The 20,933-nt window shown below is 48.5% G+C and overlaps 1 protein-coding gene across 1 annotated transcript in view; it reads left to right on the top strand.

Moving 5' to 3' along the window:
• LOC140388258 (interleukin-1 receptor-associated kinase-like 2) overlaps window positions 1-7,205 on the top strand; it is a 133,262-nt gene extending 126,057 nt beyond the window's left edge. The window contains exons 12-14 of the mRNA XM_072472115.1: window positions 330-1,179; window positions 2,346-2,474; window positions 5,930-7,205. Coding sequence (XP_072328216.1) covers window positions 330-1,179; window positions 2,346-2,474; window positions 5,930-5,934 — 984 coding nt within the window. The 3' untranslated portion in view covers window positions 5,935-7,205. The remainder of the gene's footprint in view (window positions 1-329; window positions 1,180-2,345; window positions 2,475-5,929) is intronic.
• The last annotated feature ends 13,728 nt before the right edge of the window (window positions 7,206-20,933 follow it).

The raw sequence follows: 20,933 nt of genomic DNA, 5'->3' as shown, positions 1-20,933 counted from the left end.
AGAAATCTGTACTGTCACAAATGTTATCAGTTGCAAGAATGACTTTGATTCAACCTCTTTTGTAATAAAATGTTCATTTTTGTGTTTAACTCCACTGAGTTCTAGCAGGGCAAGGGTAATCTCTGGATTCATGGCTGGAGGAAAGAGATACATTCACACAGCCATGGCATTTTGCCAAGTTTACATTAGAGACGGTAGATTAAACATTATTTTGCCAGCGATTGATGCAACAAAAAATGTATTTCATTCCTCTGCACTGACAGCCCTCACATTCATGAGTATAATGCTTCACTGTGGTAATTTGATATGTATTCTGTGTTCTTTAACAGGTGTATTCAATGCTGGAGAATCTTGAGCATCAGGTAAAAAGTCAAGATGTGCATCAAAATGTGCACAACTGTCCTGAGGAGGTAGAAGACATTTCATGCAAATTAAATCAATTGGCTTTATGCCCACAGGAAAATACAGAGGTCCTTTATTCTTTTCTACCTCCCAAATACTGCATAAAGTCTTTACAATCCCAGGACTCAAACAATTTCAGCGGCTTGCCAGAAAGCTCCCTACAACTGCCAGATGCAAAGTTGCTGAAAATACCATGTGAATCAGATGAGTCAGAGAATTTTGGTTCTGACCCCGTGCCTGCATCTCTTGGGCAATCATCGTGTGAAATGTGCAATATTAAATCCAAGTGTGTTTGTAGTGACTCCAGCTCATGGTCCCAGGGAACTGAAGACAGTTCAATGTGTACCAATACAGACAATCGTAAAGCCTGCCAGGAACCTGTGGAGAAGAGTAGTAACTTTGTTCAAGAATTGTCTTCAGCAAGACGCCATGTCTCAGATAAGCTTTGTACTACTTTTGATTACTCTGATGCTGCACCAAATGGTGCTTGGGAATTTCATCCAGACTCAAAAGATAGAACAGTAAATCCCAACAACTATAAAGAAGCCAGTGACACAGACCCAGCCAGAAAGCTCTGCTGTTATAACCCTGGTGATTCTCTTATGCAAGACAGACTGAATATCAATTCAGAATCTGAAAACTCGGAATTCCCCTCATGGTGCATTTCTTGCCAAAGTTTGCATGGCAATGAGCCATATGGTGGAGCAACATGTGCGCTTGAGCATCCAACATCGTCTGCGGGATGTCGACTGGGAATGCCTGAAAGTACAAGTCCAGGTAGTGTCCAACATTATAAAACCAAACATTTTTACTTATATATTTTAAAAGTATTTTCACACTATTTTCCTCCTGAAAGTCTTGCATTGGGACACAGTTCCATGAATCACGGTGGCCTTTCTGTATATCATCTAAGTAAGCCAAAGTAATAAGTATTAATGTGATGTTTAACCGTGGTGGGGGTTAGGGATCAACTCTGCTCTGCTTCAGCTCATCTTAATCCAACATTTACGTATGTCTCTTTTACCAAAGATCACCGGATAGCCATCTGGCTAAAGCCAGTAAAGATGTATGTCATGATAACATTGCACACAAATGATGTCTTAGGTGATAGCATTTACATCAGCATATGTACTGTTTAAACAGTAACCACATTAGCCAAAATGTTTTCCTGCCAACATTAAGAACCAAGCATAGCTGCAGAGTATCAGCTGAGTCCAGCAGAAGGAAGCTGTCACACTCCGGAAAACAAAAGGAAAATATTGGAGATGGAAATGATGTGCTAGACTGGGTGGTGGAGTACAATGGCATGTGCATCTCTGTGACTTCTGGGGACTAACTACCCGTCAGCCAGCTGAAAATCAGATTGCCTATATCGGCTCACTGTAAAGATTCTAGGTGAACTGAGTTTTGGGGCATATCAACCCAGAGGGCATTAGCTGCAGTCATTCTTATGGACGCTTTTACTCACTACCATTCATGGGTCCTTCTTGGAGGCTGTCTGTCCTGTGTAGCAGATATTTTGTACTCGATCTAATCTGACCCATATTAGCTCAGAAACTACTTAATAGGCTGCACAAAGTAAGCATTACATGAGCTAAGACTGCTCGACAAGCAGAGTAGAAATAGCATTGCACTGTACCTAACCAATTATGCCTGGTCTGGAAGTTTTTGATATTGATAAAGTGTCCAAACCAAAAAATTTATTTAATTCCGTTAGACTATCAAGTCAGTCAGATAACACTTTTTTTTTCAAACTAAGTGAATAATCACCTTAACTTGTTGCTTTCATCATAATATTCAATACTTGAAGACAAGGCATATGAATGCATAACCCGTTATAATTCAGGCTCGGGAGCAGGAGTAGTGCATTGTCTCTGATATTAATCATCCCAAGCAGTTCTGTTGCAGCACTTAATTTTCTCTGTATATTTGGTTTGCAACAGAAATGTTGACTTCCTCAAGTATCAAGATAAACCCTCACAAAAAGAAATTACTGGCTAAGATTATTTTGTATGAAGAAGACAGAATTGATAGTGCCGAGCTCCTCTCAGCCCCCTCTTTACCTGATGAAGGTATGTACACTAATGTCCTCTTTGATATTGTATTAACTCCAGAGCTACGTTTTTGTGTTTTCGTTATTTTTGTTCTACTTACCTTTGACCTGTATTTCAAGAGGTAATCCCTACATCCCTATTCTTGAGCGAGTGTTTTTATTGCCTGATTATCAGGTAGCGTTCATAATGTGTCTGGGAAATTGATCTTTGAGATCAGGGTTGTTTCTCATTTTCAAGAGGAGAAAATCAACACTTTATGATTTTATTTTGGGCTTTAACCATCAAACAGGCTTATTAACAAATTAATGATATAAAGTAATAAAACTAAAAGCTAAGTTTAGTTAGTTCTCATTGCAGTAGAAAATAAGTACAGTGAAATGTGTACAAATGACGTCCCCAAAGAATGGGCTTAGTGGCGGTTCAAAAGACTTCCAATTAGATATATATGGCTTACAGTTGGTACCTAATTGCTCATACATCAATACTTCTGTTGGAAGGTTCTTGAAGATATAATTGTCAATCTTGATGTGGCCTTTACATATGATTCACATACTCCAGCAAGGGAAATACAGCAATCTTTGCATGAGGCCTCCAATTAATTGATACAGCAATGACGTTACTGTGAAAAGCCCCTGGTTGTCACATTCTGGCTCCTGTTCGGGTACACAGTGGGAGAATTCAGAATGTCCAATTCACCTAACAAACACATCTTTTGGGACTTGTGGGAGGATCTTGAGCACTCAGAGGAAACCCGTGCAGACTCCGCACAGATAGTGACCCAAGCAGGGAATTGAACCTGGGACCCTGGTGCTGTGAAGCAACAGTGCTAACCACTGTGCTACCCCCAGAACTAGGATGTTTGTGAAATAGATTTCAAAACTGTCCATTTCTGCTCAGTTGCTCTAACCAACTAAGAACTGAAATTCTGCAAAAATTGCTTGAAAGTGTGCGTACCCTATTTCCCAGATTTACTGATCTTCCACTGAAGGCACAGTGAAGGATCAGGAGAATAGAAGTCACAGTTCTGGCCAAACTCGTGCTTAAACTTATTATGTCCCTGATGTGGAGATGCCAGCGTTGGACTGGGATGGGCACAGTTAGGAGTCTAAAACTGATGTTGTAAGACTTCTTACTGTGCCCCGGCATGAATCATTACTTCCCAGAGAAGAAACGGAAGGAGAGAAATTGGAAGGAAATGTGACACCATGGACAGAATTCTATGTCCTCCACCGGTAGGTTTATAGGTGGGGAGTGGCCATAAAATTCTCTCGAGACATTTGCACTGGGCTCTTGCCTGCCCACACTGACCTATCCCCAATTTTACAGTGGGACAGCAAGACCGCTCGTTCTCCTCCCCCTCACTTCCCACCCGTTGGTCTTGTTCTAAAAGGGGCCCTACATAAGCCAATTAATGACTACTTCTGAGCTATTTCTCAGGCATACGTTCCAGGGCAAGGGAATAGCATGAAACGTGTCTCTTCTCTGGCCTCAGCTGGGAAGTGGGTGAACGGGGGTCTCCATCATCAGCCTCATTTCAACATTGGGCACCCCCTATGGGTTCTAGCCCCTGATGTGTTTCCTTCCTCCCCCTCCCCCCCACCCCCCCCCCCCCCCCCCCCCCGCCTCTTCACTGACACACTTCCACCTCCCCCGCCCTATTACAATCCCAGAGCAGATCCCACCAGTGGCAAGCGTACTGGTCAGAAACCCCAATATTTTATTGTCATTTTGTAAGACTGTTAGGAAAGACTACCTTGCTCCAGGAGTGATTACAAAAGGAAATAGGAATATGGTATATTAAATAATCTTTATTACTAACACAGTATTAAAATCTTTAACATCACACCAGAAAATAACTGGTAACAATTACCCCTTAGAATATACCATTCTATACAGTGAATACAATACCCTTAATTGCTATCTTTATTCCCACTTAACAAGGGGAAATCACATCTCAGCTCTCAATCCACTGTCACTACCAATGGCACATATGCTGCACAGAGATGTTCTATGAGAAAGACAGATCTCTTGATGCTGCTTGAAAGACTAGATCTGATTCCTGTCAGAACCATGCAGAAACTCTGGCTGTATGTCTTCAGAAGCTGTTTCTAATTTTTTTTCAACCCCCAACCCCACCCCTATATTCTCAGACCCGTCTGCACTGCTTTAAAGACTGTTAATCTCTTTTCACTGAACTGCAGAGAGCAATCTGCCTGACCTGTGGTCACAGCTTCATCCAGAACGGCACTGACCTGCTTTTGCTAAAAATGCCTGATACCTTAACTCCACTGAGTAACGACATCACCGTACTAAGGTTAAATCTAATTAACTCCACAGGGAGTCTGCTTAATCAAACAAAGCTCCATTAGCCAAAACCTTTTTTTAAAAAGTGTTTTTGTTCTGTTTTCACATTTTGTATTTCACCACTCATATGTTATATGTTACACTTTACATAACCGTGCCAACCAGAGGACAGGAAAACAAAAATGAGCAAGAAATAAAAGGAGGTAAAAAGACAGGTAGACAGTACAGATATTTGCATACAATTGCTTTCCCTCCTGCTGTGGCTGTGACACCACCCCTTTGAAAGGCAGCGTACCTTTGTTGCAGTTCCCAGATTGGCCCGGGTGCGTATTTACAGATGTCTATCGACAGTTTCAGTCCCTTGTCCTTCTCGATCTCCTTGTGTGTCCTTCCCACCCCACCCACCCCTTCCATCTTTATCCCTTGTGTCTTTGCCCACCCCCTCCCTCCCCCTTACTCTATTGATTGCTGGCTACGAACAGGTCCTGGAACAGGTTGATGAACGGCTTCCACATCCAGTGGAAGCTCTCTTCCAACGCTCGGATGTCAAATTTTATTTTCTCCAGTTTGAGAAATTCTGCCATGTTGGACAGCTAGTCTGCAGCCTTGATTGGTGCTGCCGATCGCCAGCCGAGCAGGATTCTCCAGCGGATGATCAGGGAGGCAAATTCTAGGGCATCAGCCCCCCCTCCCCATGAAGAGATCTGGCTGGTCTGAGACCCCAAAGACCGCCACATTTGGGCACGGCTCCACCCTCATTTCCACAACCCTGGACATTTTGATTGTCTGTACTCTCCCTGCCAGGGAGAGTGGGAGCGGGCCCCACCTCTGTTTGAGATGTAGAGGAGCAGATCATCTGTGTAGAGTGATCTCTGTCCCTGTCCCTCCCCCACCCCGAGATTGTGCAAGATTAAATTGCTTTAACCATGAAAATGTTGTAATTCGATGTTTAACTAAATAAATTGAATTAATTGCAAATACTTAGAACTCCCAGTTTTAATTATTTGAAAACATGGATATAACTGAGCTTTGGTTGGACACTTAATAAGAGCGGTGACATAATTTAATGGAAAGCCCAGTTATAAGTGATTGCTGCTAAAGAATAATGCCACAAGTTATCGATGAGTTTTGAAGTTTGGACTGAAGTCTAATCTACTTATTTTTTACAGAATGAAACTCAATACTGAGGTGCCACTGTAATATTGAAGACAGTACAAAACAGGCTGGAAGCAAGAAAAATATACGGACTCGAGCCAGATAGTAACGGCTCTGTATTTTCAATGTGTGCTCAAAACACGCATCTATCTGCTTCAATCGTTACAAATACTTAGACCAGTTTCATATTTAAAGGACTATATCCACTATGCATTTGGGCAGTATTATTTTCAAACAAGATAACTCCCGATGATGTGCCCATGAACACAACTCTCCGAGTACTCCGCTTCACAGTTGCTGTATAGCTCAATAGAATGCTCAGCAGCAGTGCAATGTGTATGTCCTTTGATGCTTGGAAGTTCTGATGAAGTTCTTTTATAGCCCAAGCAGACAGGCAGACCTCAAGTTCCATCTCTGGGCTGTGCTGAGTTTTCTGGGAGGGGTAAGAAAGATACGCTAAATGGTGTTTCCATCTCTGGGTTAGGGAGACAAAATCGACACGGACCTCGCTTTGAGGAATATTAACTTCACATGAAGACAGAAGTGGTGTCATTGCATACTTGTCTGTTTTCCAAAGACCTTAATTACAGCACAGAGAGGGTTCCAAGTTCTCAAGGTTAAGTAAAAATAAGTAAGCCGTAGATTTATTTTCTGAGCAATATTAAAGTGGGTCTCACCTTCATTCTTGACGTCTGAAGATTAACAATGCAGATGAAGTAGTTTGTTTTAATTAAGCTGTCTGTCTGATACACCCATGACAGTCAGTGCTTTAGACTGTTCAAACCAAACAGAGATGATATACTAAAGGGACCATTATCAATTAGTAAACCAGTTACCACCAGCCTACCTTACTAGAAATGACAGGTAATGTGTTCTAATCAACTCTAATGGTACTTTGGAATTATTCAGTGTGGCTGGACAGGGGTAAAAGAAAAGAAAAACCCATTGTTTTGTAAATGCACACTGATCCTCTAGATTGTGTTTCTGGTTTGCAACTCCATGATCCAAACCAGAGAGAGGCTTCTTCTGGCTTGCATGCCTGCCATTTCCTGCAACATTATGTCCCAGGGTTGTTGGTAAATATCGCTGGTTAAATATGATGCAATTATTAACCATCAATTTATTTGAGAAAGAGTTATAGCGTGATTTTCAAATCACCACAAATTGCTGGACTACTTGTACCCCTCCACCATTGTCTTTGCAAAAATTCATGTTTGCCACAAGTTTCAAGAAAATGCTACATTTGCTGTAAATGTAATTAAACTTGCTGCAGAAATTTCTTAATATCCATTTTTCGTTTTGCCACGCATCTACTTCCTTCTCCAGCATTCCTCCGTTTCATTCTCTATTCTTAGATTTAACTGCTTACGGGATATAGACCATTCGTCCCAACTCACACTTTATAGAATGAAACATAGAACAGTGACTGCACTGAAAAAGGTTGTGCAGCCCATCATGTCCATGCTAGCTCTCGAAGAGCGATTCAGCTAGTCCAACTCTCCTGTCCTTTCCCGATAGCTCTGCAACGTTCTTCTCTTCAGAAAGTTATGTTTTCAAAGTTAATGTTGAATTTGCCAGACCCTCAGGCAGATCTTGACATCTTGCTGCTTAAAATTGTTTTTCCTGCCATCGTTTGTTTCTTTTGCCATACACATTTAATCAGTGTTCTCTGGACTTCCCCTTCCCTTCCGCCAGGAGGAACAGTTCCTTCCCTCGCTATCCTTCCCAGTCCCCTCATGATTTTGAACACGGCTTGTCAATCTCCTCTCAACCTCTTGCAATGTTGCCAGCCCAAGCTTCTCCAATCTATCCACATGATTGAAGTTCCTCATCCCTGGAACCATTGTCGGAAATTTTGTTTTGCCTTCACATCCTTCCAAAAATGCGGTGCGTGAACTGGATGTGATATACTAGATGAGGCCAATCTGTGTTTTTTTCTTAAAAACATTTTATTGGAGGCATTTTAAAGTATTTAGAAACCGCAAACTGAAAAACCAAAAGGACAACGGAAATACCAGCCCCAACCATCCCCGGCCACAAAACCCCTCCCAACCTGACCACCCATTCACCTGCTTACCACCCTGTCATACACTTTCTTTGTCCACCCTTTTATTCCCCCCCCCCCAACCAGAGACCATGATCCCAAACCAAATAATGCCCCCCGCCCCCCGCTGACGACTTAGTCCTCTTAAAGAAGTCAATAAACTACTTGTACCTCAAAGCGAACCCCTCCTCCACCCCCCGAATGGCTGCAGGAATTCCACCAAGTTGCTCACCCATACCACGGCCTTCAGTAGCTCGGACTCCTGTCAGTACAGCAAAATCCATCTGCGGGTTATCAGGGAGGCAAAAGGCCAAAACACCGGCCTCTCTCCCCACCTGCACTCCCGGATCCTCCGACACCTCAAATATCGCCACCTCCAGACTCAAAGTCATCTCTGTCCCCAAAACCATTGCCATAACCTCTGAAAAACCCTTCAGAATCTCATCAACTTTGGACAAGTCCAGAACATATGAACATAGTTCACCGGCCCCCCTGTACACCGCTCACACCTATCCTCCACTCCCAAGAAGAACCGACTCAAACTCGACACCGTCATGTGGACCCTGTGCACCACCTGAAACTGAATAAGGCTAAGCCTCACACATGACGAGGAGGCATTCACCCTCCGTAACACTTCCCTCCACATTCCAGTCCCCAACTCCCTTCCCAGCTCCTCCTCCCACTTGTGCCTAATCTCCTCCACAGGGGTGCTCTCCATCAACTCCCCATACATGTCCGCCACTCTGCTCTCCCAAATCGCATCCTCCGATAGAAGCTTGTCCTGCAGCACCAGTGTTCAGAAACTGCAGATATCCATTTCCCTCTGGTAACTGATACGTTCGCTCTTGCTCTTGTAGCAAACTTTTCTCCAACCAATAAATACAGGATACATTCTGGACGGGATTTTCTGCCCCCCCCCCCCCCCCCCCCGCCCACCCCTGGCTGGACCGGAGAATCCCCGGGGGGCAGCGTGAATCCTACTACGGCTGCCGTATTCTCCGGCGCCGGTCTGCCGGCGGGGGCGGGGTTTACGCCACGCCAGTCAGGGGCCCTTGGCAGCGACACCCCCGGCAATTCCCCGGGCCCCGATGGGCCGAGCGGCCGCATGTTCCTGGCCAATCCCGCCGGCGTGAAATGGACATGGTCCATCCTTGTGGGATTTGGCTTGGAGGGCGGCTAGCGGAGTCATCGGGGGGGCGTAGGGGGATCCGGCCCCGGGGGGGCCCCGACAGTGGCCTGGCCCGCGATCTGGGCCCACCGATCAGCGGGTGGGCCTCTGCCGTGGGGGCACTCTTTCCCTCCGCGTCGGCCTCTGTAAGGCTCCGCCATGGCCGGCAGGGAGAAGAAACCCCCTGCGCATGCGCAGGAAACACGCCGGCGGTTCTCCGCCACTTCCGGTAGGCCCAACGCTGGAGTGGTTCGTGCCATACGGCCAGTGGGCACCACAAAGCCATGCCTTCCAATCCAAAGCGCTATCTGGACTGGTTCCAGACCCTCAGGGCTGATACCACCACCAGGCTCTTGGGAGTACCTGACTGGCGAGAGTGGAAGGAGTGCCAACAACAATGCCCTCAGACTGGTACCATTACATGACGCCGCCTCCAGACTGATCTCTCCTCCACTGTCCATCTCCCAACCATAGCAATGTTTGCTGCCCAATAAAGGTTCATCGAATTCGGCAATGCCAACTCCTCCTCCCGCCTTCCCGGCCCACACAAACCTAGAGATCCTACCGTTCACTTTCCTAAAAAAGGACTTGGGGGACAAAAATCGGGAGGTTCTGGAAAGAGGCCAAACTTTTTTTTATCCAGGTTTAATGATAACTTCCTTGCTCTATGCTCCTATTTATGAAGTTGAGGATCCTTGTTCTCTGCTCCTATTTATGAAGTTGAGGATCCCATATGCATTATAAACCATACACTCAAGCTGCCCAGTCACTCTCAGTGATTTATGCCCCCAGGTTCTCTACTCCAGCACCCTTGAATTGTATCCCCTGTTTTATTGCCTCTCCTTCCCAACAAAATGAATCACTTTGCATGTCTCTGCATCAAATGTCATCTGCCACTTATTCACCAGCATCCTTTTGAATTTTAACACTATCCTGCTCATAGTTCACAATACTTCCAAGTCGTGTTTCAATGGAAGGGCGGCATGCGGCGCAGTGGATAGGACTGGGACTGCAGCACTGAGGACCCGGGTTCGAATCCCGGCCCTGGGTCACTGTCCGTGTGGAGTTTGTACATTCTCCCCATGTCTGCGTGGGTTTCACCCCCACAACCCAAAGATGTGTAGGTTAGCACTGTAGCATTGTGGATAGCACAATTGCTTCACAGCTCCAGGGTCGCAGGTTCGATTCCGGCTTGGGTCACTGTCTGTGCGGAGTCTGCACATCCTCCCCGTGTGTGCGTGGGTTTCCTCCGGGTGCTCCGGTTTCCTCCCACAGTCCCAAGATGTGCAGGTTAGGTGGATTGGCCATGCTAAATTGCCCGTAGTGTCCAAAATTGCCCTTAGTGTTGGGTGGGGTTACTGGGTTATGGGGATTGGGTGGAGATGTTGACCTTGGGTAAGGTGCTCTTTCCAAGAGCCGGTGCTGACTCGATGGACCGATGGCCCCCTTCTGCACTGTAAATTCTATGATTAGGTGGATTGGCCATGCTAAATTGCCCTTTAATTGGAAAAAAATAATTGGGTATTCTAAATTTATTTTTTAACAAGTTTTGTTTCAATGCCAAGTTGTTAAATTGTGCCCTCTACACCAAAATTTAGGATATTACACTATAACCTCTCCAATCTGGAATGCTTGGGACTAAGTCATTACTGGATTTTGGAACTTTTTGGATTATGGACTTCGTTCGAACGTGGTGAACCGGAAAACACCATAGATATAAATATTTACCTGAAACGAGCAGTAATAAAACATAAACAGTAATAAAAATGATTTAACTTGGACTTCCTGTTGCGGCGATACGGAGCTAAGTCACACATTTCGGCAGCTCCCGCTAGAACGGACTTTTGGGCTCTTCGGAGGAGCCCCAACAGAAATCTTTTGACCAAATCCCGTGTGGGAAGGTGAAGTAAGGTCCCCCTTCCGTCGTGTATGGTGGGGACTAGAAGTGGAGCGACGGAAAAAGAGGCTTTGGAGCAGCGGCAGAAACGAGGGGGAAAAAACAAGATGCCGGAGGGCGGAGATCGAGCAGCATGGGGGCCGGACCAGCAGGAGTTCCTCAGGCGCTGCGTGGAGGAGCTTAAAAAGGAGGTGCTGGCGCCAATGCTGTTGGCGATCGAGGTGCTGAAGGCGACCCAGAAGGCCCAGGCGGTAGAGCTCCGAGAGGTGAAGGACAAAACTAACGAGGACGAGATCTTGGGCCTGGCGGTGAAGATGGAGGCGCACGAGGCGCTGCACAAGCGGTGGGCCGAGAGATTTGAGGTCCTGGAGAACAGGTCGTGGAGGAAGAATCTCCGGATTCTAGGTCTCCCCGAAGGAGTGGAGGGGGCTGATGCTGGGGCATATGTGAGCACGATACTCCATTCGCTGATGGGTGCGGAGGCCTCGCCGAGCCCCCTGGAGCTAGAAGGGGCTCACCGGGTCCTGGCGAGGTGACCCAAGGCTGGCGAGCCGCCAAGGGCGATAGTGGCGAGGTTCCATCATTTCGCGGACAGAGAGAGTGTCCTGAGATGGGCCAAGAAGGAGCGGAGCAGTAGATGGGAGAATGTGGTGATCCTCGTCTACCAGGACTGGAGCGCGGAGGTGGCAAAGAGGAGAGCTGGCTTCAACCGGGCCAAGGTGGTGCTGCATAAAAAAAGGGTGAGATTCGGAATGCTGCAGCCAGCGCGACTGTGGGTCACGTATCAGGACCGACACCACTATTTCAAAATGCCAGAAGAGGCTTGGGCCTTTATCCAAACGGAAAAATTGGATTTGAACTGAGGGACTGTGGTTGTGGGGGAGATGTTGACTGTATACAGGGTTGTAAATATGGGTGAAGAATGTTTCACAGGTGGGACGATGGATGGGTATGGGGGAAGAGTTTTTGATGGAGGGACAGTGAGGAATGTGGGCGTCGGTACTGGAGGGAGGTGAGTCTCGGGGATGGGGGAATTGGGATAAGGCCGCAACAGGAGCTGCGCCACAGGGGGCGGGGCTGGCTCAGAAAGCGCGGGCTTTTTCCCGTGTTAGGGAGGGGGGGTGGAGGAGCGCAAGGAGGAGGACGGATTTCCACACCGGGGGGGGGGGGGGGTCAACGGGAAGGCGGGGGAAGCAGGAGTCAGCTGACTTACGGAAGTACATGGGGGAGCAAAAGAGCTAGATTTGGATCTAGCGGGGAGGGGGGGGGGGGGAAACAATAGGGTTGCTGCTGCATTGACCGAGGGGGAACTGAAAATGGAAGAGGTGGTCGGGGCGGGGGTTCCCCGTCTGGGGGACTGGAGGGTGCGGGAGCCGCGGGCACGGGACTGGCCTAAAATAGGAGATGGCTAGTCGGGGGGGGGGTAGCCCCCCCAATCCGGCTGATCACGTGGAATGTGAGAGGCCTAAATGGGCCGGTTAAGAGGGCCCGAGTGTCCGCGCACTTAAAGGTACTGAAGACAGACATGGCCATGCTTCAGGAGACACACCTGAAGGTGGCAGATCAGGTCAGGTTAAGGAAGGGATGGGTAGGACAGGTGTTCCATTCGGGGCTGGATGCGAAGAATAGAGGGGTGGCAATACTGGTGGGGAAGCGGGTGCCGTTTGAGGCCAAGAACATAGTGGCGGACAATGAAGGCCGCTACGTGATGGTGAGCGGTAGGTTGCAGGGGATGGGGGTTGTATTGGTAAATGTATACGCCCCGAATTGGGACGATGCTGGATTCATAAAACGGATGTGGGGCGTATTCCAGACTTGGAGGTAGGAAGCTTGATAATGGGTGGGGATTTTAACACGGTGTTGGACCCAGCACTGGATCGCTCCAGATCTAGGACCGGAAAGAGGCCGGCTGCGGCCAAGGTGCTCAGGGGGTTTATGGATCAGATGGGGGGAGTAGATCCGTGGAGATTTGCTAGGCCTTTGGCCAGAGAATTTTCTTTTTTCTCCCATGTACACAAGGTCTACTCCCAGATAAATTTTTTTGTTCTGGGCAGGGCATTGATCCCGAAAGTGGAAGGAATGGAGTATTCGGCCATAGCCATTTCGGACCACGCCCCGCACTGGGTGGAACTAGAGCTGGGGGAGGAGAGGGACCAACGTCCGCTGTAGCGGTTGGATGTGGGACTGCTGGCAGACGAGGAAGGGTGCGGGGGTGTATCGAAAGTATCTGGAGGCCAACGATAACGGGGAGGTGCAGGTGGGAGTAGTATGGGAGGCGCTGAAGGCGGTGGTCAGGGGAGAGTTAATCTCCATCAGGGCTCATAGGGAGAAGAGAGAGGGCAGGGAAAGGGAGAGGTTAGTGGGGAGATTTTAAGAGGAGACAGGAGACATGCAGAGGCCCCTGATGAGGGACTGCTCAGGGAGAGGTGAAGTCTCCAGACGGAGTTTGACCTGTTGACCACAGGGAAGGCAGAGGCACAGTGGAGGAAGGCACAGGGGGCGATGTATGAGTATGGGGAGAAGGCGAGCCGGATGCTAGCACATCAGCTCTGTAAGAGGATGGCAGAGAGGGAAATAGGTGGAGTCAAGGATGGAAGGGGAACTACGGTGCGGTGAAAGTGAATGAGGCATTCAAGGCCTTCTACGAGGAGCTGTATAGGTCCCAGCCCCCAGGGGGAAAAGATGGGATGCGACGATTCTTGGACCAACTGAGGTTCCCGAGGGTGGAGGAGCAGGAGGTGGCTGGTTTGGGGGCGCCGATTGGGGTGGAGGAGCTGGTTAAAGGACTGGGGAGCATGCAGGCAGGGAAGGCCCCGGGACCGGATGGGTTCCCGGTGGAGTTCTATAGGAAGTATGCAGACCTGTTAGCCCCGTTGTTGGTAAGGACTTTCAATGAGGCAAGGGAGGGGGGGACCCTGCCCCCGACAATGTCGGAGGCGACGATCTCTTTGATCTGGAAGCGGGATAAGGACCCACTGCAAAGCGGGTTGTACAGGCCAATCTCGCTCCTCAACATAGATGCTAAGTTGCTGGCAAAAGTGTTGGCTATGAGGATTGAGGACTGTGTCCCGGGGGTGATTCACGAGGACCAGACGGGATTTGTAAAGGGCAGGCAGCTAAATACCAATGTGCGGAGGCTCCTAAATGTGATTATGATGCCATCGGTGGAGGGGGAAGCGGAGGTAGTGCCAGCTATGGACGCGGAGAAGGCCTTTGACCGAGTAGAGTGGGAGTATCTCTGGGAAGCGTTGCGGAGGTTTGGGTTCAGGGGAGGGTTTATTAGCTGGGTTAAACTCCTATATAGAGCCCCGGTGGCGAGTGTGGTAACGAATCAGCGGAGGTCGGAGTACTTACGGCTGTATCGAGGGACGAGGCAGGGGTGCCCCCTGTCCCCCCTGTTGTTTGCATTAGCAATTGAACCTTTGGCCATGGCATTAAGGGAGTCCAGGAAATGGAGGGGGGTGGTTCGAGGGGGAGAGGAGCATCGAGTGTCGCTGTACGCAGACGACCTGTTGCTGTATGTGGCGGACCCAGTGGAGGGGATGGTGGAGGTCATGCAGATCCTAAGGGAGTTTGGGGACTTCTCGGGCTACAAGCTCAATGTAGGGAAGAGTGAGCTCTTTGTGGTGCATCCGGGGGACCAGGGAAGAGGGATAGACGACCTACCGTTGAGGAGGGCGGAAAGGAGCTTTCGATACTTGGGGATCCAGGTAGCTAGGAGCTGGGGGGCCCTGCACAAACTTAATTTGACGCGGCTGATGGAGCAGGACTTTAAACGGTGGGACATGTTGCCACTCTCGCTAGCGGACAGGGTACAGTCGATTAAAATGGTGGTCCTCATGAGGTTTCTTTTTGTATTCCAATGCCTTCCAATTGTGAGCACCAAGGCCTTTTTTAAGAGGGTAGGCAGGAGCATTATGGGTTTTGTGTGGGCGAGTAAGACCCCGAGGGTAAGGAGGGGGTTCCTGGAGCGTAGTAGAGATAGAGGAGGGCTGGCGAACCATGCCTATATGTTTTGGTCATGCCCGGCACTGGAGGGGAGTGGCGGGAACAGTATCTAAGGTGGTGAAAGTCCAGGTCAAGCCAAGTTGGGGGCTAGCACTATTTGGAGCAGCGGACGAGCCGGGAGTGCAGGAGGCGAAAGAGGCCGGCATTCTGGCCTTTGCGTCCCTGGTAGCCCTGCGAACGATCTTGTTAGTGTGGAAAGACGCGAAGCCCCCCAGTGTGGATGCCTGGATAAATGACATGGCAGGGTTTCTCAAGTTGGAGAGGATAAAGTTTGCCCTGAGGGGGTCTGTGCAGGGGTTCTCCAGGCGGTGGCAACCATTCCTAGACTATCTCGCGGAGCTTTAGATGGAGTTTGGTCGACAGCAGCAGCAACCCAGGGTGGGGGGGGGGGGAAAAGAGGGAGGGACGGGGAAGGTTTTTTTTCGGGGGGAGGGTGCTTCTGAGCAAGAAAATACGTAAATGATCCGGAAAACTGATTTAGAACATAGAACATAGAACAATACAGCGCAGTACAGGCCCTTCGGCCCACGATGTTGCACCGAAACAAAAGCCATCTAACCTACACTATACCATTATCATCCATATGTTTATCCAATAAACTTTTAAATGCCCTCAATGTTGGCGAGTTCACTACTGTAGCAGGTAGGGCATTCCACGGCCTCACTACTCTTTGCGTAAAGAACCTACCCCTGACCTCTGTCCTATATCTATTACCCCTCAGTTTAAGGCTATGTCCCCCCGTGCTAGCCATTTCCATCCGCGGGAGAAGGCTCTCACTGTCCACCCTATCTATCCCTCTGATCATTTTGTATGCCTCTATTAAGTCTCCTCTTAACCTTCTTCTCTCTAACGAAAACAACCTCAAGTCCATCAGCCTTTCCTCATAAGATTTTCCCTCCATACCAGGCAACATCCTGGTAAATCTCCTCTGCACCCGTTCCAAAGCCTCCACGTCCTTCCTATAATGCGGTGACCAGAACTGTACGCAATACTCCAAATGCGGCCGTACCAGAGTTCTGTACAGCTGCAACATGACCTCCTGACTCCGGAACTCAATCCCTCTACCAATAAAGGCCAACACTCCATAGGCCTTCTTCACCACCCTATCAACCTGGGTGGCAACTTTCAGGGATCTATGTACATGGACACCTAGATCCCTCTGCTCATCCACACTTTCAAGAACTTTTCCATTAGCCAAATATTCCACATTCCTGTTTTTCCTTCCAAAGTGAATCACCTCACACTTCTCTACATTAAACTCCATTTGCCACCTCTCAGCCCAGCACTGCAGCTTATCTATATCCCTCTGTAACCTGCTACTTCCTTCCACACTATCGACAACACCACCGACTTTAGTATCGTCTGCAAATTTACTCACCCACCCTTCTGCGCCTTCCTCTAGGTCATTGATAAAAATGACAAACAGCAACGGCCCCAGAACAGATCCTTGTGGTACTCCACTTGTGACAGAACTCCATTCTGAACATTTCCCATCAACCACCACCCTCTGTCTTCTTTCAGCTAGCCAATTTCTGATCCACATCTCTAAATCACCCTCAATCCCCAGCCTCCGTATTTTCTGCAATAGCCTACCGTGGGGAACCTTATCAAACGCTTTGCTGAAATCCATATACACCACATCAACTGCTCTACCCTCGTCTACCTGTTCAGTCACCTTCTCAAAGAACTCGATAAGGTTTGTGAGGCATGACCTACCCTTCACAAAGCCATGCTGACTATCCCCGATCATATTATTCCTATCTAGATGATTATAAATCTTGTCTCTTATAATCCCCTCCAAGACTTTACCCACTACAGACGTGAGGCTCACCGGTCTATAGTTGCCGGGGTTGTCTCTGCTCCCCTTTTTGAACAAAGGGACCACATTTGCTATCCTCCAGTCCTCTGGCACTATTCCTGTATCCAATGATGACATAAAAATCAAAGCCAATGGTCCAGCAATCTCTTCCCTGGCCTCCCAGAGAATCCTAGGATAAATCCCATCAGGTCCCGGGGACTTATCTATTTTCAGCCTGTCCAGAATTGCCAACACCTCTTCCCTACGTACCTCAATGCCATCTAATCTATTTACCTGGAGCTCAGCATTCTCCTCCACAACATTATCTTTTTCCTGAGTGAATACTGACGAAAAATATTCATTTAGTATCTCGCCTATCTCTTCAGACTCTACACACAACTTCCCATCCCTGTCCTTGACTGGTCCTACTCTGTCCCTAGTCATTCGCTTATTCCTGACATACCTATAGAAAGCTTTTGGGTTTTCCTTGATCCTTCCTGCCAAATACTTCTCATGTCCCCTCCTTGCTCGTCTTAGCTCTCTCTGTATGTATGGGAGGAATCCAATGTACAAAGTTCTGTATCATATTGATTTGCCATGTTTATGTCTTGCTATGCGAGTTTTCTTTTCTTTTTGTTACGGGGGGGGTTTGTTTGTATGGTTGAAAATTTTGTTTAAAAACTCTTAATAAACATTTATTTTTTTAAAATGATTTAACTTATCCAAATAGTCTATCTTCTGTGATTTCCACCGTTTCTGATATTGTATGCGTAACATACTTTAGCATTTTGCTGCACTTTTCCACGATGCCATGGTGAAAATTTACAAAAATAACTATACCCTGGGAATACTAGGGTCTGCTCCCTAGTAAGGAGGGGGCAGTGGGAAAGAGCGACACCGTAAATGAGAAAGATGGAATAAGAGTTGGAGAGATAAGGACAGAGAGAGATGGGGAAGTAGACAGAGACAACATATGGAGGGAATCGGAGTTACTTTGTAACCTCATACTGCAGTTTTGCATGCTGGATTTTCCCCAAGCTACATAGTAAACCACGTCTCCACCAGCACCCACCATGTTTTACCGTTAGTCCAAAGATCAGGTGAGCCCATGCTGAGTCTGCTCAAAATATTTCCCAACAACTGGTGTTTCCAGATTTCATATTTCTGAATGGAAAGTTTACAGTATAATATATGCATCAAGAGTATGGGACTTCCGGTGTTGGCATGTAGATGGAAGTCGCACGTTAGGTGGCTCCTGCTCGAGGCTCAGTTTTTTGGAATTTAATACCCGGTCGCAGGGCAGTTTTTGGATGAACTGGTGCAGGACGACATACAGAAGGAGGGGGATGACGAAGAACCAGAAAAAAGACATCAGGAAGAAGGAGGCAAGCGAAGGTTCACCGTCGAGCGAATGGGTCAGTCTGACAGCAGGAAAGATGGCGGAGGCTGGGTCGCTGCGTGAGGACTTCAGCTGTAAAATTAAACGGTTTGTCCTCGAACTGCTTAGTCTTCAAAATTCTTTGAAGATTTGAAGCCTTAATACTTCCATTTTCCAGTACTTCCCTGCATATAACACACATAGGCTTTGCATCATGATTTGCATTGGCACAATTAACGCCATACTTCCAGAAATCCTCTTTATACTAATTTGTTCCCGATTTCAGTTTCTTCTTAATTGTTTATTCTCCAGAGGCCCTGGAGCTCTGGGTACAGCTCACACCAGCACTGCTTTGTCCTACCGTGGACTCTCTTGAGAAGCTCTCTCTAGCAGATCCAATTGTCAGATCCTGGCCTGTGTCTCTGGTCCTCTCATCATTACTACAAAATAATCCATCTTCAGCTCTTCCCACAGTCCTGTTGCTTGCTTGCTTGCTGGCAGCTACAAAATAGAGGAATCTCTCCTCCACGATTTCACGCCTAAAGCACGGGCGCGTGACGTCAGTGAATGTGCTAGGCACGTGACCTTCTCTCTGCCGCTCCCTCTGGCAGAAAGATTCCATCGTTCATATTTAAAAGCAAGTCGGGGCAGCACGGTGGCGCAGTGGTTAGCATTGCAGCCTCACGGCGCCGAGGTCCCAGTTCAATCCCGGCCCTGGGTCACTGTCTGTGTGGAGTTTGCACATTCTCCCCGTGTTTGAGTGGGTTCCGCCTCCACAACCCAAAGATATGCAGGGTAGGTGGATTGGCCACGCTAAATTGCCCCTTTAATTGGAAAAATGAATTGGGTACTCCGAATTTATTTAAAGAAAATAAAAAATAATATTTAAAGGCAGGTCTCGGCCGTCATTTTCTTTTTACTTTGAACCTTTATATCTAATACCTGGGGCGGGATTCTCTGACCCCTGGCCGGGTTGGCGAATCGGCCGGGGGGGGCGCAATTCACGTGATGCTGGTCCACCGTATTCTCCGGTCGCCGGAGAATTGGTGCCATGGGCCCCGTAGTGGTCGGCGCAGCGCTGGTTGGGGGCCGCTCTACGCGGCACCCCCAGCGATTCTCCGTGTGGGATGGGCCGAGTTGGCCGCCAAGATAGGCCGAGTCCCGCCGGCGCCGTTGACATTTGGTCCTACCCGGCGGGACCTCGGTGTCCATCCTGCGGGGGGCGGCCTGGTTGGGGGAGGGGGGGCCTCCTCCGTGGCCTGGCCCGCGATCGGGGCCTACCGATCAGCGGGCCGGCTTCTCCTGGTGGGGGCCTCTTTTACTCCGCGTCTGGCCCTGTAGCTCTACGCCATGTTGCATCGAGGCCGGTGCGGAGAAGGCAACTAGCACGCATGCGCGAGTTCGCGCCCGCAGGCCCGTGGTGCCCATTTGACGCGCCGGTATCGGCAGCTGGAGCTGCGCGGGTCGCTCTGGTGCCGTAGGGCGCAGGATCGCTGCTCCTGCGGGCCTGTTGACGCCGTAAAACACGACGGCGTTTATGAGGCGTCAACACTTAGCCTCAGGATCAGGGAATCCCACCCCTGATCTTTCCAAGTTTATGACTTTTTACTACTGAAAATTTAAACAATTTCAGTTGAACATGCGGATCCTTACATTTACACACAAGCTTTGTTTTAAATATGTTCCCGTGTCTTCGAAATTTAAACAAGTATAGAAAAAGTACATTCTTGTTTTGACTTTACAAACTATGACTTTAGTGGAGATGAAGTAACTTGTCAAACACATACAATGTCACAATATTGCTTTCTGCATTGCGCTGTCCTAACACACAAGTCATTGAGTTCTCCATTCTCAACAAAAGCACTTACTTCCTAGTTTCCAGAGAGTGGCAACAAAGTTATGGCTGTACAGGTTTTTTCCACTGTTGAAATGTGTCAGACCTGTTGACTGTCCTTGTTTTATCGTTTTTCTACGCCGACAAACCTGGCCTGGCTTCCCTCTCATTATCCAGTAACAGCATCCATCCCAGTCACAGACTGCTGACCACTTCCCAACCAGTATTTCACATCATGAGTGCAAGCGGATTTGCGCTGGCCTTTGAACAGCTTGGCCACGGAGCTGCAGGTCCCATACTGCCAATCGGAGGCGAGGGACAAACCGAGAAGCACGCAGAGGACGAGCACTGGAGCGGAGTTCCAAGATGGGGCTACCACTGTCAGCATCGCATGCCCACGTGAACGCCCGTCAGTCCCTATCCCCACCCCCGTGCGCGCGCGGTGGCCAGCACACAGCACAGCTTCGCCACCCCTCCCCCTCAAATCCCGCAGCCAATCGGGGCCTGCCCGCATCCGATATGCCTAAAAGCCGGTTGCCGCCCTCGGGGTCTTCTTCCTGCAATCGGAACGCCACAAACGATCACTCCGTAACCCTCCCGACAACATCCCGTGACCCACTTGCGGGTCGCGACCCTGAATTTGAAAAACCCTGCTCCACAGCAATGGTGTGAGCTTCGGCATGGTGTACCCGGCGAAGTCGAGGGTCACCTACAACTCGAAGGACTTTTACTTGGAGGCGACGGACGCGTTCGTGAAGGCTAAAGGACTGGGGTTAAAAAGAGAACTGGAACTGGGGTTTGGATTAGGACTGAGGGAAGTGGGGTGAAATATTGTATATAGTTTCATTTCTTGTTAGCGGCTTAAGAATGTTAAGTTGCGGGGAAGAGTAG

This window comes from Scyliorhinus torazame, chromosome 13 (assembly GCF_047496885.1).
Source record: "Scyliorhinus torazame isolate Kashiwa2021f chromosome 13, sScyTor2.1, whole genome shotgun sequence".
Taxonomy (NCBI): Eukaryota; Metazoa; Chordata; class Chondrichthyes; order Carcharhiniformes; family Scyliorhinidae; genus Scyliorhinus; species Scyliorhinus torazame.
The sequence above is the reverse complement of the archived record's forward strand: the minus strand, read 5'-3'. Positions and strand labels throughout refer to the sequence as shown.